The sequence below is a fragment of the Podarcis bocagei genome, assembly GCF_964188305.1.
Source record: "Podarcis bocagei genome assembly, chromosome: 1".
Classification (NCBI taxonomy): Eukaryota; Metazoa; Chordata; class Lepidosauria; order Squamata; family Lacertidae; genus Podarcis; species Podarcis bocagei.
In genome coordinates this window covers 83,784,478-83,802,574 of record NC_138125.1, presented here as the reverse complement: position 1 = coordinate 83,802,574, position 18,097 = coordinate 83,784,478, and the positions used below count along the sequence as shown (strand labels likewise).

The 18,097-nt window shown below is 46.0% G+C and overlaps 1 protein-coding gene across 1 annotated transcript; it reads right to left on the bottom strand.

Moving 5' to 3' along the window:
• Positions 1-156: 156 nt before the first annotated feature.
• SLC15A3 (solute carrier family 15 member 3) lies at positions 157-17,564 on the bottom strand. The gene is made up of 8 exons (XM_081200753.1): positions 16,802-17,564; positions 13,315-13,613; positions 11,582-11,744; positions 8,223-8,333; positions 6,095-6,263; positions 2,067-2,225; positions 1,752-1,910; positions 157-1,435 (listed from the first exon to the last, which is right to left on the bottom strand). The coding sequence occupies exons 1-8, from the start codon at positions 17,363-17,365 to the stop codon at positions 1,302-1,304; spliced, it is 1,758 nt and encodes a 585-aa protein (XP_081056879.1). The 5' UTR covers positions 17,366-17,564; the 3' UTR covers positions 157-1,301.
• Between the last annotated feature and the right edge of the window lie 533 nt (positions 17,565-18,097).

The window sequence follows — 18,097 nt, the reverse complement described above, 5'->3', positions numbered from 1 at the left end:
TAATTCTACTCTTCTTTGCATTCCAAAAGGAATGCTGAGATGGACTTAAAAGGCCACAAGAAAGCTTACTAAAGCAATTATCAAAACATTATTTTAGATTTTGTGCTGGCTCATGTTTGCAAGTGAAGTTTGTTCAGTGAGAGGATCAGAAACACATTGGGTGATTGTTTTTTTTTAATTGAAAGTCACCAATGTTTCCATTCCACAATATAAATCTATCCCTGTATTCCCCACATGTAAAATGAAGTGACATAGGTTCACATTGCATAAGTTAAAAATACAAGTGCTTGGATCCACAGATGTCTTAAAGTACTTAAAGCTTCCCCAAGACATCCCTGTCAGATTCCTCTGATTTCCGTGTCCCATTGCAGTCCCTGCCATTGCTGGATGTTTGTGTCTAAGGGATGCCGTGAGGTGGGAGGGAGCAGTCAGGAAGTCCCCATTCCACAAGTGCCATTCCTTTCCATCTTCTCTGGGCCCATCCCATGAACACTGTTGTGCTCTTCACATCCCAGGCCACCACTTTCCTTTCTTCATGCAACAGAAGGCATGCCCCACAGAAGCAGGGCAACAGGTGTTGTTTTCTCTGTGACAAAACTGGCTCTCAGTAACTGATGGTGCACACCTTAAAGGCCATGTCCATTCTCAGAAGAGGACTGTAGATCCCTCCACACCAGATCTCGTTGCATGAAAAGCTTTGCTGTATATATCTGATGTCTTAACCCATCACCAGCTACATCTCCATTTGCTACGCTCACCCTTGGCCAGAGGGAATAATTTCCCCAAGGAGGTGACTTTCAAGAAGGCTGCACAGTGGCTTAAAGATAGAATGGTCTTGTCATTGGCTTGGGCATGGGGGAGGGAGGGGGTAGAGGGAGGAGAGATACAGGGAGAACTCTCTTATTTTGGGGTTTAATCCCACCACCGAAAAGGACAGCTGAGCTGCAAAAGGAATGCTAAGTACTCACAGGAGCAAGAGCAGCTTTGCCAGGTCAGAGAACGGGTCCGTGTGACTTAGTCACAGTGGCTTATATCCCGGGATAATTAATTTGGGCTCCCCGGGCTCAGCTTCAAGAACTAAGACGTTAATGACACTTTGAACGTGCAGTTGTCGTCTTTGGCTGGCTGCCACTGACGGCTCTATCCCCAATTAATTTCTCTAATCCTTTTATATACCATTGGCCTCTGCAACGTCCCAGCAGTTAACCATATAGGCTACAGTGGTGGGGATTCTGCAGCACGCTGAGATCCAGGGGACACTGGCGCCTCTTTGCAGTCCCAGTGGAAGAAGGCAGAGGATGTTAGTTGCCCTCGCGGCCAGCAGAGCGGAGGCGCTCATAGCGGATGGAGATCCAGACAAAGAGGACACAGGTTACTGTCTGAATCCCGGCCAGCAGGAAGAAATAATAATCCATCCGACATTTGTTAATGTTCCCTAGGGGAGAAAAAGGGAGCGCCATTAGTGTACACAAAGCAGGCCAGCAGCAGGGAGTCCCATTGCCAGGGACGGCAGCATTCACCACTCCAGGCAATTCTTTCCTCGTATTCTCTGTCTACAGCAGCCTCCTGACAACATACCTTCTTTGCAACCTCTCAGACACACCAGGTTCCTTTCTTGCCTACACTGCCCTGCTGTTATAACTCGGACATAGGCCAAAGCCCAGACCCTAGGAGGGGCATGTCAAGAGGCCCTACAGTCTGATTTTACCCGCTACTTGTAGCTAAAGGGCAGCAGATGTTGTATCACTTACCGAAATCCTCTGGGCAGTGCATCCAGCCATCGGCCGGCAAAGAGAGCAATGTCAGGAGGCCAGATCCTAAAAGTGATCCCACACCGGAAATGAAGAAGAAGAGACCCATGATGGCTCCTTGCATGGATTTGGGAGCTTCGGAGTAGGCAAACTCCAGCCCTGGGAGGAAGGAGTGTTAGTTAACCAGAAGAGCAAGTACCAGCTATTTTTAAACCATTGTTCAAGGCTCCATAAACCATTACTGTATTTAGCTTTTCCCCTTGTGTGCAGTTCCAGGCTTGCTAGTGCCATAGAAAACTCTTCTGTGCTGCTTACCAGGAATGCTGGCAAAGATTTCGCTGATTCCAATGAGCAGGTATTGAGGGATTTGCCACCAGATGTAGAGTGGGGCTGCATTGTAAACATCCTTCCCAATTCTCTGTGAGATGGTCCCATTGTTGTTCACGTATTTCAGACGCTCAGACTCCAGAACACCTATTGAGCAGAAGCAACCTTTAGACCCATAGCAAGGATGCATTTCACAGATGGGATATATTTAATCATAGGCCATGCCTCTGTGTGTACAGGACTGTTTGCTGTTCCTTTAATGAGAGTATTCCACCAGCTAACAGCTTAAAAGAGAGCCATGTGGTACACTTCTGTGCGCTTTCCCGTTTGCCAATGAATGCTTCAAATGAATCTCCCCTCCTCCTCAGATTGCTGTTTCAATCAGTCCTTATCATGCCACAATTGCAAGAGGTGTAAATGGTTATTTAAGGGTCATAATGACTGAGAGACAGGTAGTGCAGCACAAAAGGGGGTCAGGAAAGAATGGAACATAAAGTTGCATGCCACCCCAATCTCTGAGCAGTGTGAGATTCCAGGGGTTCCAGATGCTTACCTGGTGCCTGTTTCCTTTTGTAAATGAGGCACAGTGGAGACTGTGGTGTCTTTATGAAATATGGTTATTTACACATATATGCAACCTGAGCCTACGATGGAAAGGTTCACAACATTAACACCTCAGAGGGGTCTTGTTTCTCCCATAGCCACAGCCTTGGATTCAAGCAGAAATCAGCCATGACTCTCTCTCACTCTGCAACTTTTTCCCTATTCTAGGTCACTCCACAAAAAGCTCTGCTCTCTAAGAAACAGGCTTTGTCTTTCTCACTATCTAAGAGCCCCACCCATTTGCAATCTGGCACAGAGCCCCCTCTCCACTGCTTTCTTAATGGCTCATCGCCTTTCCTTTGTTCTCTCTTGATGGTGATTACCTCATGAAGAAGCTAGCCTGGCTTATATTTTAATCAAGTTTCCTGAACCCTGGATCCAGGGATTAGAGGTGCCTGGCACCCACAAACTCGTTAGCATGAGGGAAGAATGGAACATACAAGGTGTTTCAGTTATACGGAGGCGTTCCTAATTGTCCTTTCACTGTGAGGGCAAAGCTGGCTCCTGACTCCTCAGACCAGGCCAGGCATCTCATGACTAAACTGGGCTTGCATAAGACAACCAGGGAAGCAGTACAGTCTCGCTCCCAGTCAAGACATTAAATGTCAGCAACAGCGTGAAGTTCTAGGGGAGTTTCCCAGATGCTGCAAATGTCCAGAACTGGGTCATTAGATGCTTCTGCAGGAATTTCCAGCTGGCCTCTGGGTTGGGCCTTTCTAACAAGGGGGAGAGCAATTTAATTCCCCCTCCCCTTGTGCTGGGCTGATGCAGCAATTGTCCTGCCCTTCTCCATCTTCCAGCCATGGAAGATGGCTCTGCTGCTCCACAAAGTCTTGCCAGGGTTTGGAAAGAATCTATATCTATATATTGTGAGCATGCCCTGATGATGCCAACTGGCCACAGTAATGCTCATTAGGCAGAAAATGTGCTAGGGAAACATTGGCGTCTTTGACCTGGGGCACCCCTGCGTAGCGTGGGTTGTCAGCACCCGGGGCAAGGCAAGTAATTTGCGCCCCCTAACCCGGGGCAAGGCAAGTAATTTGCGCCCCCTACCCCCTAACCTTCCGCTGCTGCCAGCTTCTTCTTGCTGCTGCCTGGTCTGGTCTGGTGTGGTTCTCTCCCGTGCTCAGCGCTGCACTGGGCGGCCGCTGCACTGTCCCTCCCCCAGATAGTCCCTCGCTCTCTCTCCGCACCGCACGCCTGGCACCCACCCCCTCCACAGTGGGCGGCGACCCAGCGGCTCAGATCGGATTTGCACAGCCAGCACTGCAGTGAGAGAGAGTGAGTGAGCCAGGTAGGGGCAGAGAGGTGCGAGCGCCCCCCCAGATGTTGCGCCCGGTGCGCCCGGCCCCCCCTGCACCCCCTACGCTACGCCACTGCCCCTGCGCACACTGTAGGGAAGCAGCTATACGGACTGCACAGCCTGTGCTGATGATTGCAAGGCCCAGTGGGCAATCAGCACTGGCTAAAGCATCCTGACATTTGCATCGCAACCTGGACATCTGGACTGCAACACTCAGAGCAGGTCTTCAGAAAAAAACAGATTGTATAGTCCTTCTAGTAGTAAGTGAGTAGTATGTATTTGTGTGTGTAAGGCATGACTGAATGCACTTTGTAACAAAGGTTCCGTTCCCAAGGAAGGATAACATGTCACAATTCAGGGTTACAGCCTAGCTTTCTCCCCAGGGTGCTATTTTTTAAGTGCTGGTAACTGAGTTTTTATTGTTTGTTGTTGTTGTTGTTTACATGGTAGAGGAATTCAGAAACCTACAATCCCCCATCTGCATTGTGAAGTAGTATAATCACAGGACAACTGTAATGCATGCTATTTCATGAAATACAAATGATAAAATAGCATTCCTTATTCCTGAAGCCTTGTTTCTGATTCTATTGGAGCAAGGTGGCTGATAAACCTATTATCTTTTATGCTTTGGGCTCAACTGGTTTTACTCTAAGAATAGGAACAGGGGAGTGCTTCCCTTATGAGGCATTTACTTTAGAATTGCTGTGCATTAGTCAATCACTTTCTGCAGGAAGCATCGCCATCCCGTTATTGTCTTCCTCTATTTTTCCTGTTATTCTTCCATCTTCCCTCAGAACACAGAATGCCCAGCTCTGCACCGCCCCCCCCCCCCCGAAGAATGGGAAAGCAACACAATCTCTACATGTGTAGATGTGTTTAGTGCTACTCTTCCATCTTTCTTAAAGAGTGGGAGTTTGATGTGGGACAGTAACATACTGAGAGATTGAACCTATCACTGCTCAGCATGCATTTATAATATTTTGTGGTGAGCACCATTTTATTACTCTGTTTTTGTTTTTGTTTTAATTATCACTAAAATGTGTTTCCAGGGATAACATTAAAAACAAACAAACCAGGAAAGAAAGATCTTGCATTATAACACTATAATGTAGGGTCAAAACATTACTGAAGTATTACAGCAGTATGGTGTACTACCCCTGTTATCTCTTTCAATGTTCTTAATAAAACTTGGATAGGTGTTTTAGTGATATAATTAAAACATCAATTTATAAAGTAACATGGGGTTATAATGGCACCCACAAGGGTTATAGTGAATGTGTGCTGAGTTTCAAATGGTTCCATTCACAATACTCAATACTCATGCCCATTGATGAGGACTAAACACAGTGAGATACATAAAGTCCATTGCAATTGCAGTGGTAGATGGAATGGAATGGAAGAGCAATGATTGGCTGCCACTTGGAGCTACCCAGCAGCGGAGCAAGCCAATTGGGCTCCTGGGGCGGTGCGCGTTCCCTGCACCCAGGGGCGGGACCAGCCACCTGCTGGGTGGGGCCAGCTGGGGCAGGACGCCCTGCGGGGCCTCTGAGGAATCTGCCCACCTCCTCCCACTCAGCTGCCCCACAGCTGAGGGGGAGGCAGTGGGCAGACCGTTTGGGCAGTGTGGGAGCCTGCGTGCACCCAAGCCACCACGTCTCTCCCAGGAGAGATGCGTGGCTTGGGCGCGCTGCAGGCCCTGTGGTGAGTGGCGCCTGGCATTTTGTCACCCCCCTCAGCGGTGACACTCGGGACGGTCCAGCACTACAGCACCCTCCTTCCTCCACCCCTGGAGCTACCTGCCTGCAGAGCCATAGCTAGGTGATCTTGCACCCCTGGCAGAACTGTCCAGATTGCACCCCCTAGCCGCAGAAATTTAAAGAAAAAGGAATGTGGGGCAGAAAAAAATAGGGGAAAACAGGGCCCCACATACCATATAAAGATCCTTTATTTAAAATCTTTTCTTATGAGGCAATAATCAATATTTTTATTTATAGACATATTTATGGACATATTTTTAGCCAATTATGCACACACGCCCCCTCGCCTGTGCCCCTGACAGGGGGCCTGTCTGGAAGCGGTTGGGATTGATACAGATGAATATATGACTCACCTGCAACAACAACTGAGGCAAGCCCAAAGAACATGCCTAGAGCCATCCTCTTCAGTGCTGAAGGCAATAGCTTTCTCTTTGCCAGGAAGGGGTCTATGACCCGGTCCTTTAGTGGTACCAGGACCAGCAGAACCACCACATTAGCTAGAAGGAGCCAGGCATCTGGGAACTGGAGAGAGAGAGAGACCACACTTCAGATATATTTACAGACAGTGTTGTTTTTTCTAGAAGAGGAGGTGCAGGAAATCACCATGAATGCCTCTCTTATTCTCTTATAATGGCTATGGTGTCCACTTGAGAGGTGCTGGAACTAAGTGCCAGTCAGTTCCAGCTGAAAAAAAGCTCTGCTTACAGATACCATTGACACTTACTTCTATGGAGCTAGTGGATGTGGGAACACCTGTTTGATGGGATGTCCTGCAATAGGCTTGGATTCTATGGAGATGCAAAGGGACTTTACACACCACCATGCTGTCACAGTGAGTGGGTCCATGCAGAGTTCAGCAACCACTTTCAACACCTGGTGTCATTGCTTCTCCCAAATGCTCACCCCTCACAATCCCACCCTTATTTACTGTGCTAGGAATGGCTGCCCTGCTGTGGTAAGTGGGTTGAGTTGCAAACTGATGAAGGAACCACAGGACTGCTTCTGCTCAACTAACATTTTTGAATGCACTAGTCTGGTTGTGTCAACTGTCCCTGACTGCCGTGGCCAATTGGTACAACCTTCAAAACATGTAAGGTAAAGGTAAAGGTACCCCTGACCGTTAGGTCCAGTCATGGACAACTCTGGGGTTGTATGCTCATCTCACTCTATAGGCCGAGAGAGCCGGCGTTTGTCCGCAGACAGCTTCCGGGTCATGTGGCCAGCATGACTAAGCCACTTCTGGCAAACCAGAGCGGTGCACAGAAACGCCATTTACCTTCCTGCCAAAGCGGTACCTATTTATCTACTTGCACTTTGACATGCTTTCAAACTGCTAGGTGGGCAGGAGCAGGGACCGAGCAACGGGAGCTCACCCGTTGCAGGGATTCGAACCACCGACCTTCTGATCGGCAAGCCCTAGGCTCTGTGGTTTAGACCACAGCACCACCCGCATCCCTTTTAAACATGTAGTGGCTGCCCAATATCACTGTGTGCTTTCTCACCCCTGATTATCATGGGTTGGTTGTATACAAGCAATCCAATTACATGATCGTGCTTTTATCATATTCCCCACAACAGAGTGTTTTACAGAGTGTGCAAAAAGCAGAGTCCTGTTCATGGCAATCTCTGCATATGGTTGGCTCCCTGCAAGAAGGAAATGAACCAACACATCCATTTTTTCAACAGATTTCCAGAGACCACTATATGGATCATGGCTGCATATTCTAAGGATGCTTTCCCCAGAATGAAGTTGAGAAACAGGAATAAAAGCACCACAGCTACCAAGCTGAGGAGATGGGCAAGCAATATCAGAAAGGATGGGAGGGGGGAGAAATCAATGCCGTTTAAGTCCTTCAAATAAAAGAGACTTCTTCCTATTCATGAAATAGAAGGGCATTCCCTTAAGAAAGAAGTCCAAAGCCAACATGAATGCCTGAGTTCTGCTCCCAAAATCCCTCATTCTCTCCTGCATATGCCTCCCATCCTTACTCCTATCTCAACTTTCCCCTTAGCTTAGCACAACACAGTTTGGGGCCTGAGGGGAAGTGGAACAATTTCTCTTCTGTTTGTGGTGTCTGAGGCCTGTTATTGCTAGAGTCACATGCAGCTTGTCAGCAGCTATTCTGCCTATAAAAATAGGGGTTGTGCCTGGGCTGTTCCAGAGGAGGAGGAATGTTGCTCTGGGCAGAACCAGGCTGTTGCTTTATGTCCCTTCCCTGAAGAAGCCCTCTTGTTCCTTAACACATTCACCACAGGATCAGTCTATTTACTGGAGCTGTTGAGCACCCATATCTCCTCCACTTAAAAGAGACGTTTGTTGTGATGGACGCCACATTTGTCACAACGTGACCCAAGTCACCACAGCTCGTCCCCTTCTTAAAGCACAGAGCTTGGCACAAGCTCCGTCGTCTGGGCTGGACAGTCTTACACCATCTTCTCAAGGTCTAACGAAACCACACAGCATTGTTTCTCATGGCCTACCGTGTAGTGACCATCTGCGGCCAATGAGAAAGAACTGTTGTTCTGCTGACTCTTCTGAAAGATGTTGGGGATGTAGAGGTGCAGACCCTGCAGGTAGTAGGTTGACTGCATCTAAAACACGATACAAGAGGAATGCCATTAAAGATATATATGCTCAGCTAGAAAGATCACGAGTCTTTGATTGACTCCAACCCAGCTGACTGTCAAGGACTAAGCCAGTGGTTCCCAAAGGGGGGGATTACTTGGGGGGGGGTGTTAACAGGCAAGGGGGCAGCAGGGAAGCAGTGGAAGTGTAAATGACAATCAGATTTTGAGCAGCTGGTATATCTGGATCAAACTAATCAATTCCGTTGAATTAACTAAACTAAATAGTTTCAACTGGATTTTTAATAAATTTGCAAATAACTGTTACTGCTTTCAATTTTATTGTGTTATTATCTTCCTTAGTGGGGCATGCAAAGTACTAATAAAGCTTCTCCTAAGGTAGAGTAAGCAGCATTGGGAGTGAGTTTATGGAACCAAAAAAGTTTGGGAACCACTGGTATAAGCTCTGTGGTGATCAAAAGTCTGGACGTCATTGGCAATGCCCACCACATACAGACAACTATTCTTGTGTTATTCCTTGATGTGAAGAAATAAGGAAACAATTTTGCACCAACTTTACAAACAGATGAATCTGTTGTAAAATTCAGGAACTCATAAATCATTGTCAGTGATTACAAGTCTCCCTGAAACTCACAAATAATGCATCTAATAATGCCAGCCAGAGCTGTTTAAATCCCTGATCATATTAAATGCCAATAAGAAACATTTAATGTGTTCTCTCCCTGGTGGCTAGATATGCAGATCTCATTGTATTTGCATATTCGGCTGCCTCTGCTACAAAAGTGGAAATTATCACCCAAATCCTGTGCATGGTACAAAACCCCCTAACTTCTGTCCTATAAAGCAGCCAGAACCATAAAGAAATGTCTCCTGAGACCAGAAGAGGGTTTCAGTAAGGGAAACAAAGACACAGGAGTGGGATCATATATGGGGTCACAGTTGCAAAAAACAAACTAACCCCAAAACAACTTAGTTGAATCTGCAATAAACTCTTATTCATCCATTGCAAGCAAAGGATATGTTGCAGACCTGAAACACTAATAAAGTATGGAAAACAGGAACATAGGGCCCAAGTTCTGGTCTGAGTCCCATTATGCAGCCACTTAGTTGAAGCTTTGCAGGCAGAGGGGCCAGCTTCTCCAGATATTTGAGGGGCCCCAATGTGATGTCCTGATGTCATGTGCATGGTCCTCTGAACACTGAGGGTCCCATCCCCCTCAAAAAAACCACTGAGGAGCCCCGAAATGCCCTGGCCCCCAGGAGTCACCCAGAGAACCAAGGCACCAAGATTTTGGTGCTATGTTTACAGGCCTGGGTCTGGTCAGTGCTTGGATGGGAAGAACGTCTGGGGAGAACATCTGGGGAGAACCCTTGTATGCCACCGTGAGTTCCGTCATAGAGCAAAGTCAGGGATTTAAATGTAGCACATGCCTACACAAACTAACAAACTTCAAAAGTCCTTATAAATAAGCAGATGCACAGGGTTTTCTTTGATGTGCCCATACCCATCCATGGGTCTTCAGTACACATTGGTTTCCCAGCCATCTGCAGGGCAGATGCTGCAAGAACAGTGAAATTCATTATCTGAGCACCTCAGGGATGGGTTGCCTTGTAGTTGGCCAATCAGATTTAGCTACATGATGACATCACAAAGCCAACCACAGCAAGGGCACCTACTTTTACTCAGAATGAGGTACCATTTCCCCACTGTTTTGCAGACCTATCCCCAGCAATCAGTGAAAGTGTGTCCGGGTGTGTTTGATTACATAAGAGGCCGTGTATTCTGTGCAATGTGTATCCTCGTCCCATTTTGGCGCAACTCTGATTTTAATCATGAATTGGTTAATCAGTTAAAAGGCATATTATTAAATGGATTCATTAAAAAGAATCCTAGGGTTAGGTAACCTGTAGCCCTCTGTTGTTGGATTCCAACTCCCATCAAGCCCACCCAGCATAGTCAACAGTCAGGGGGGATAGCAAATGGAGTCCAGCAACACCTGGAAGTTCTCTATCCTTGCTGAGATGCCAGGTGCCTTGGAGAAGGAAGACCTCTCTCAACAGCTGACTTAGTGCCATAGCACCTCAGAGTGGATAAGCGAAACCGTGTTGTATGGAAACACCATGAGCTTGTATCAAAACAGACATCCTCCTAAGCAATTTTATACATTTAGAATAATCTGTTTTATTGTTGTCTCCACGCTTGCTCCTTCTCCCTCACAAATATCTCTTTGGGATAAATGGTTTCACATTTTCCTGGCAATCCACTCACCTACAAACAAGGATTTATGACCTTGTTGGGGAAAAACGTACGGGAATAGAAACACCTCTGCTTCCATAGCTTTGCTTTTAATGTGCATTTCATTTCACTTTATAGTAACTGCTTGTCAACTTTACAGCTGTGCTGTAAAAGCCAACAGGAACCAAGGGGGAAATGAAACAGGCAGACACCCTGTTTTTTCTATAGCCCCTCCTTAGGGCACCAAGGGAAGGGGGGCACCACAGAAATTCCCCATTGCCAGATTTACCATGGGCCATATGGTGCAGCTGAACAAACACAAACATTATTTATACAAACATATAAAGCTAAACGTTATTTCCCATCTTATCGTAGGTTTCATTTCATTTCAAAAAATAAATTTTATTTTATGGTGTTTTTTTTGTTCATATTTTGAATTAGATATAGAAGAGGGAACCCAAATCCTTTAAGTGCTTAGGGCCTCTAAAGGTCCAAATCTAGCCCTGCTAGGAGGAACCTTGCAGTCTGATCACCCTATGCAAGTTTGCTTGAAACTAAGTTTGGGCTTGAGCCCACATGAATGCACAGTGGATTGCAATCCTAGTTGAATTTGCTTCCCTGCTAAGGATGGGGCACAGCTTATGTAGGCCAAAGACCAAGATTCATGTTTAGTGCAAAGTGACCAAACAGAGAGAGTTCCTGTACCACACTATTACTATTATGTGCTATTATTATGAAAGTATGAAGTCACACATGGTTTAAGAACATTTTGGCAATGAAAGGACATCCTTTAACCCTCCGCTCCTTCTAACTTCAGCCACTAAACCAGGTATGGGGAAGCTGTAACTCTCCAAATGTTTTGGGACTCCAACTCCCATCAGCCCAAGCCAGCATGGCCAATGGTCAGGGATGCTGCGAGCTGTAGTTAAGCAACAGCCAGAGGGCCACAGCTTCCCCACACCTGCACTAAACAGATCAGGGCTTCAGACCAGAATTGGGAAACGGTGCCAAGACCTACCTGGAAATAGACCATCCAGTACGGGATGAGAGTGAGCAACACAGGTAGGATCTTCATGATCACTTGGAAGTTGGCAATATTCTCATGTGACATCCCCACAGGCTGGGGCCTTGGACCTGAAAGTGAGCCATTAGCCTCGGCTTCTGACTGGTTACTATGTGTTCTGTAGATAAAAGGAACAGCAAAAGTGTATCAGGGCTTTTATAACGTGACCAGGGTCACACTCCAGGCTTCAAATGAGTTCATGTGGGCTTCTTATCCCCAAATAGCAGTTTCACTTCATTTATAGGAATCAAGACTGTTATTACAGAGCCTGAAGTGACATTTCCCAGAACTCAACAACCTGTTCAAAGGTGGATAAAGTACCCATCTATTTCCCACAAAGTCCACACAGTCCCTTTGAGCCTTGGCCCTGAGAGTGCATTCCTATGGTTTGGAAGTAGAGTGAGAATTGTTTCTTCTCCTGCCCTGCTGTAAGGGATAGGAAACTTGGCATCAGATAACGTAGAGAGCCACAACTCCCATCAGCCACAGCTAGCATGGCCTACGGTCAAGGACAACAAAAGATGTAGTTCAACAACATCTGGAGGACCACAGGTTTTCCATCTTTGTTGTAAGGAGAGTTCTGTGGGTGGTGAAGCATATGCTTTGGATGAAGAAGGTTCCAGGTTCAATTCCTGACATTTTTAGGCAGGGCAAAGAAAAACCCATCCGAAACCTTGGCAAGCCTGCTGTCAGTCAGTGCAAACAATATTGGGCTAGTCCATGAATGGGGAACCCTGTAGCCCTCCAGGTGTTGTTGAACTACAGCTCCCATCAGACCCTTCAGAAATGGTCTGTAGTAAGGAATAATGGGAACTCCAACACCATCTGGAGAACCAAAGATGCCCCACCCTTTGCACTTCCAGTGCACTTGGTGAGTGAGAAGCATGCATTGCTTCACCTACTGCAATTGGAAGATACTTTCCACCCTTCTTGAGGGGTCTTTTTATACGGTCCCTTTCCACACAACACAAGTGGACCAACCAAATAATATGAGAGCTCCCAATGATTCCAGGGCTCAGCTTCGCTAGTCACATTTTCACTGTGCTTTTTTCCACTAGATTATGGAAAAAATAGAATATTAAATTAATTAAGAAGCTATTCCCTTTGGATAAGTTTATGTGGCCTTGTCTGAAAATGCAGCAGAATGAAGAGGTCAAATAGGCTGTATTACTTCAGACTGTAGCAGGGGATGCCATTTAAAAAAATATTTTGTGTGTGTGTGTGTGTGTGTTTAAGAAACTCTCTGAAAGCAGAAAGCTAACATCATAGAGAACAGCCAAACAAGAACCATTTTATCTGGTGGACCCTGTTTTTTTAATATCACCCCCTACTTGCATCCTAAAGTGGTAAAGTCCATAATTCCCTCAAGATTCTACCATCTCATTTGCTGCATCTGTACACCTGCACTGTGTTAATGCTGTCTAGGTAAAGGGTAACTCCTTGCTGGAAGGTAATGCTTAACCCTTTCTGATTGATCTAAAAAAGTTTTGTTTTGTCTTGTTGTGTTTTGTTTTGTTTTGTTTTGTCTTGTTTTGTTTTGTTTTGTTTTGTTTTTTAAACCAACTGCTACACGCATGCTTTTTGAGTGGTGCTCATGCCAGTCCTAAGCGCATATCCAGCACTGTTCAGAGGAAAGTCCCATACGGTAGATGGCCTTGGCCAGCCGAAAGAGATATCCTCTGCTTTACCTGGTTTTGGTGGTCATCTTCTGGACTGCTTGGCCACAGCAGCTTTTCTGGAAGGCCAACTGGAACATGGGGTAGACTTGACTGCCAGCCGCAGGCTTTGTGACAAAGGTGGGGGCAGCCAGGAGGAAGACGATGATGGCCAGGGCCAGGCAGCCAGCAGGGATGGCATAGCCAATAAGGAAGTCCACATTCTGCTGGATGAAGGCAATCACCAGCAGAGAGATCACAGCCCCAATATTAATGCTCCAGTAGAACCAGTTGAAGAAACGTCGGGTGGCATCCCGGCCACGGTCCGTCACCTTCAAATTTTTAAAAGCACAAGGGAGTGAGACCATGTTCTGATAGACAAGTTGCTTGTGTGTGACTTATCCCTGTAAGAATTGTCTCCATGTGACCGACAAGGGATATATTTAAAACCTGAAAGACAATGGGTCCTTTCTGTCCAAGTATAAGTGGACTAGGACTAGTAAACATTTATAGGGGTTGATAACTGTTGTGGTCTTATTTGCAAGGCTGATGTGCACACATGGAAAACTCTTTTGTGGGATACCACAAAAGATATTTGAATGAGGTACAAACCAAGGGGGTCCTGAGGTCGAGTTTGACAGAGGCAGCTGTATCTTGACACACCAAACCCTGGTGAGGAGAAGACTTATCCACTGCAAGGGAGGCAATGGCTTCTTCTTGGCTTGTGAACAGTTATGGGGAAGTGGGTGGGGTAGGACAGCTTTAATGAAGATGCACAAAAACTGGATGGTGGGTGGGAGTTTGAGCAGGAGAGCACTATATCGTCTCTTTAGCATGTCCCTATGCCACATTTTGAGGGCGCTGGCTTTGGAGCTACCAAGTAACTGTGAAGACACAATCTAAAAACAAGAGGTGATGAAAGGTTAACCTGGAATGTTCTGGACAGGTGGGACAATCAGTACTGCAGGAGCTACACTGAACCTCTCCTGTATTATTATTTTTTTGGGGCGGGCAAAGCCATTCTACTGGTCTGTCTACCAAGCCAGATTTATTCAGAAAATAAATTTCTTACATGGTTTCTATTTCTCAAACTCCTTTTGAAGCTTGGCCCTTTTGTTTTCGTGGAGGAAACAGCTATCAAAGGCTACCAGCCATGATGCCATACACTCCAACATTTCTTCAGTAAAAATAGGGATGTCCCATTCCATGATAATTTTATTACTTATACCCCACACATCTTACTGGGTTGCCCCAGCCTCTCTGGGCAGCTCCCAATACATATAAAAACATAATAAAATGTTAACATTAAAATAAACCTTCCCTATACAGGATTGCCTTCAGACAGCTCAGGGGTCGGATAACTCCATACCCTCCAACATTTCTCCAATGAAAATAGGCACATCCTAAGGAAAAGTGGGACAATCCGGGATCAAATCAGAATCCAGGACAGCTTCTCTAAATCAGGGACGTCCCTGGAAAATAGAGACACTTGGAGGGTTTGTGATGGTGATGCTCTGACTCCCCAGTTCAAGGCAGTCATGTTTTTGAATACAATTACTGGAGACCGCAGGACGGGAAAGTGCTGTTGTGTTCCAGTCTTGCTTGTTGGTTGGCTACTGTGAGAACAGGATGCTGGACTAAAATGGGTCAATGGCCTGATCCAGCAAGCTCTTTTTGTGTTCTGTTGGGGGATTTTAGCTGCATTCTGGAGGATATTTACCAAAATGGCCTCCTGAATTTTGTTATCCATTAAATGTTGGCACAACTGTGGATCTAGCTTTAATAAGAACACAGCAAGCTGGCCGATACCAAGTCAGGCCACTTGTCCATCTAGCTCAGTATTGTCTCTGCACCAGTTGGCAGTGCAACTCTAGCATTAAAGGTCTCTCCCAGTCCTACCAGATGCCAAGGATTGAACTTGTGACCATCTGCATGCAGAGCAGATGCTCTGCCACTGAGCTACCATTTTATTAAACAATGAAATAGTGTTGCTTAATACAGTTGGAGGAAGCAATGGGCTTGGGCCCTTCCTCCTTCCAATCCTCTCTTAGCCCCCTGCTTCCTTCACCCACCAATATCCAACTCTGGGAAGCAGGTCATAAAACAAATAAACAAACCCACCAAGAATATTTGGTAAAATTCCCCCCATCCCCCAATTTTGCAACCCACAAATAGCATGGAGAACTTGGGGGAGAATAATCCGGTTTAGCTCTAGTTCTGCCACAAGCAGACAAGTAGCTCCATTCTAGGACCAGGATAAGGGAAATTCAATTCGCTCTCAGGGGGGAGGAGAAACTGCTCTTCCTTGTTCTTTGTAAGGAGCTCAGTCAGGAAGTTGCCTAATCTCCTACAAATTTGAAAGACCCCTGGCTGCAGATGCTTTTACACATGTTTGTTTGGTTTTAATGGTGTTCTGGGTGGAAGCTGAGCATGGCAGAAGTACTGACCCTATTGGAACAGACATCAGAAACCCTTCTCATGCTAAACCCCTAAACGATCTGGGCCCCCAAATACCTGAAAGAACACCTCTTTCCCTCAGAGGTTTTTTTTTTGGGGGGAGGGGGTTGGAGACCCGGGAGAAGGAATTCCCTTATCATGGAGGAGGCCTCTTCATTACACAGCTTTTGCTGAATCCTGAAGATGGACTTTTTACCCTGCCTTTTCACAGCTTAGATGTTTATTTTAAAGACCTGCTTTATTTCTGTGATTGCAAGTTGTTTCAAGTTGTTTTTAACATTGTGTTTTAATTGTTTTAACCCACCCTGGGATCTTAGGGTGAAGGGTGGATTGTTGTTAGTATTATTGATGATGATGATAATAACAATAATTCTACTTTTAAAAACGAAAACTCTTTTATTGTCTTTTTCAGAAAATAACACATAGGATGACAAAAGCTACATTTAATTGAAAAACTACTGAAGAAGAAGAAAAGCCTCCATACTGAAAAAGATGCTTTAGTCAGGGCCCCTACTTTAGAAGTCCCTCCCCAAAGAGGTTCGCTTAACACTGAGCGTGTTATCTTTTCAGCCGCAGGTAAAAACTTTTAAATTTCTGGAGGCCTTTTCTATTTTTTATTTAATTCACTTAGGTTTATGTTGTGTTTTCTTATATTGCTATTGCTGAAAATCTGTACTGAAAATCAGGATATAAGGTAGTATGCAAAAATAAACACAAATAATGCATTCTGCTTTCAACAAGTCAGGAGACAATGAGCCAAAGGCTGCATATATACTTTGCCTTTAAAGCACATCCAAAATACATGATTTCCCTCAAAGAATTCTGGGCACTCTGGTTTCCCCCTCATAGATTTACAATTCCCAGCAACCTTTAATAAATCAAAGTGCCCAGAATTCTTTAAAAGGAAAAACCCAAACCATTTCGAATGTATTTCAGAGGTATTGTGTTTACTCAAACAACGTATATTGAAGACAGAAGGAGCCCATGAAACAAGGAGCAAAGTGCACCAGTATCCTTCTTGTTTAAATACGAAGGGTAGATGTGAGCTCAGATCTCTTCTTACCTGGTCAGCGCCAAATGGTGTGAGGTTGGCTTTGACAGAGCTGATGCTCAGGGCCAGGAGCAGTAGACCACTGTACATAACAGGGGCACAATATTGACTTGGCAATTGCTGGTTGCAGTCCGTACTACCATTTTTGCAGGCGGGTTGTACTGGGTAAGTTGGCATCTCTCCGCACAACCAGAGCCGACTATCTTGCGAGGCCACGGCTGGCAGGAGGCAGGCCGACAGCAAGTAGAGCAGGAAGCTGAATGCGATGGTCCAGTAGCGGCCCAGGTAAGCATCCGCAAGCCAGCCCCCGATGGGCGAAAACAGGTAGGAGGCCCCCAAGAAGAGCAACGCCGCACGCGAAGACTGGGCGCCGCCCCAGTTGAAGTTGCTGCTGTTGAGGTACAGGACGAGGTTGGAGACGATGCCAAAAAAAGCGGTTCGCTCCAGAATCTCCACCAGCAGCACAGCAGCACAGGCAGTCTTCCTGCCCTCAAAGGGAGATGTGGCAGGCCTGTCAGGGGCCTCCTCCTGCCTTATGAGGGGCTTCCGCTCCTCTCGGGCCCCCCGCGAGGCCATGCAAGCCCTGCCTTGGGATCTGAGTTCTTTATCAGCCTGGCTACCTGCCTATTCTCTCGGCCTCTCCCTTTCTTGCCCGTGTCTTTTCCTCCGAGTCTTTCTTCCCAGGGATCCTCTTTCTACTCCAGAGCCTCTCAGTGCTCCTTGCACTTCCTCATTTCTCTGCTCAAATACAGATGTCATATGACAGCTCTTTTCTCTGAAAGGAAACTTTCATTTTCTGTGAGGCAGAGCTGGTTCCCTTTTCCCATGAGTCACAATCATATTTTCTTCCCTCCCACTTTACAATCTTTCTCTTTCTCACAGCGGTTTTTGAAACAACAACAGCTCTTTAATCTATTTATCTGACTTTTAAAACAAAGCAAAACTGCTCTTTGGCTCCCTCAGCCACCAAAAGTTTAGCCTTTTTCTATGAGGCTCTCACAACTACAGTGGTGCCCCGCAAGACGAATGCCTCGCAAGATGAAAAACTCGCTAGACGAAAGAGTTTTCCGTTTTTTGAGTCGTTCCGCAAGACGAATTTCCCTATGGGCTTGCTTCGCAAGACAAAACGTCTTGCGAGTTCTTGCGAGTTTGTTTCCTTTTTCTTAAAGCCGCTAAGCCGTTAATAGCCGCTAAGCTGCTAATAGCCGCTAAGCCGCTAATAGCCGTGCTTTGCAAGACGAAAAAACCGCAAGATGAAGAGACTCGCGGAACGGATTAATTTTGTCTTGCAAGGCACCACTGTAGATG

Coding starts and splice junctions, on each gene's coding strand:
- SLC15A3 (XM_081200753.1), bottom strand. CDS start 17,365: ATGGCCTCGCGGGGGGCCCGAGAGGAGCGGAAGCCCCTCATAAGGCAG. Junction 8,334..11,581: donor ACTGGATGGTCTATTTCCAG/GTAGGTCTTGGC, acceptor ATCGTGTTTTAG/ATGCAGTCAACCTACTACCT. Junction 1,436..1,751: donor GCACTGCCCAGAGGATTTCG/GTAAGTGATACA, acceptor TTTCTCCCCTAG/GGAACATTAACAAATGTCGG.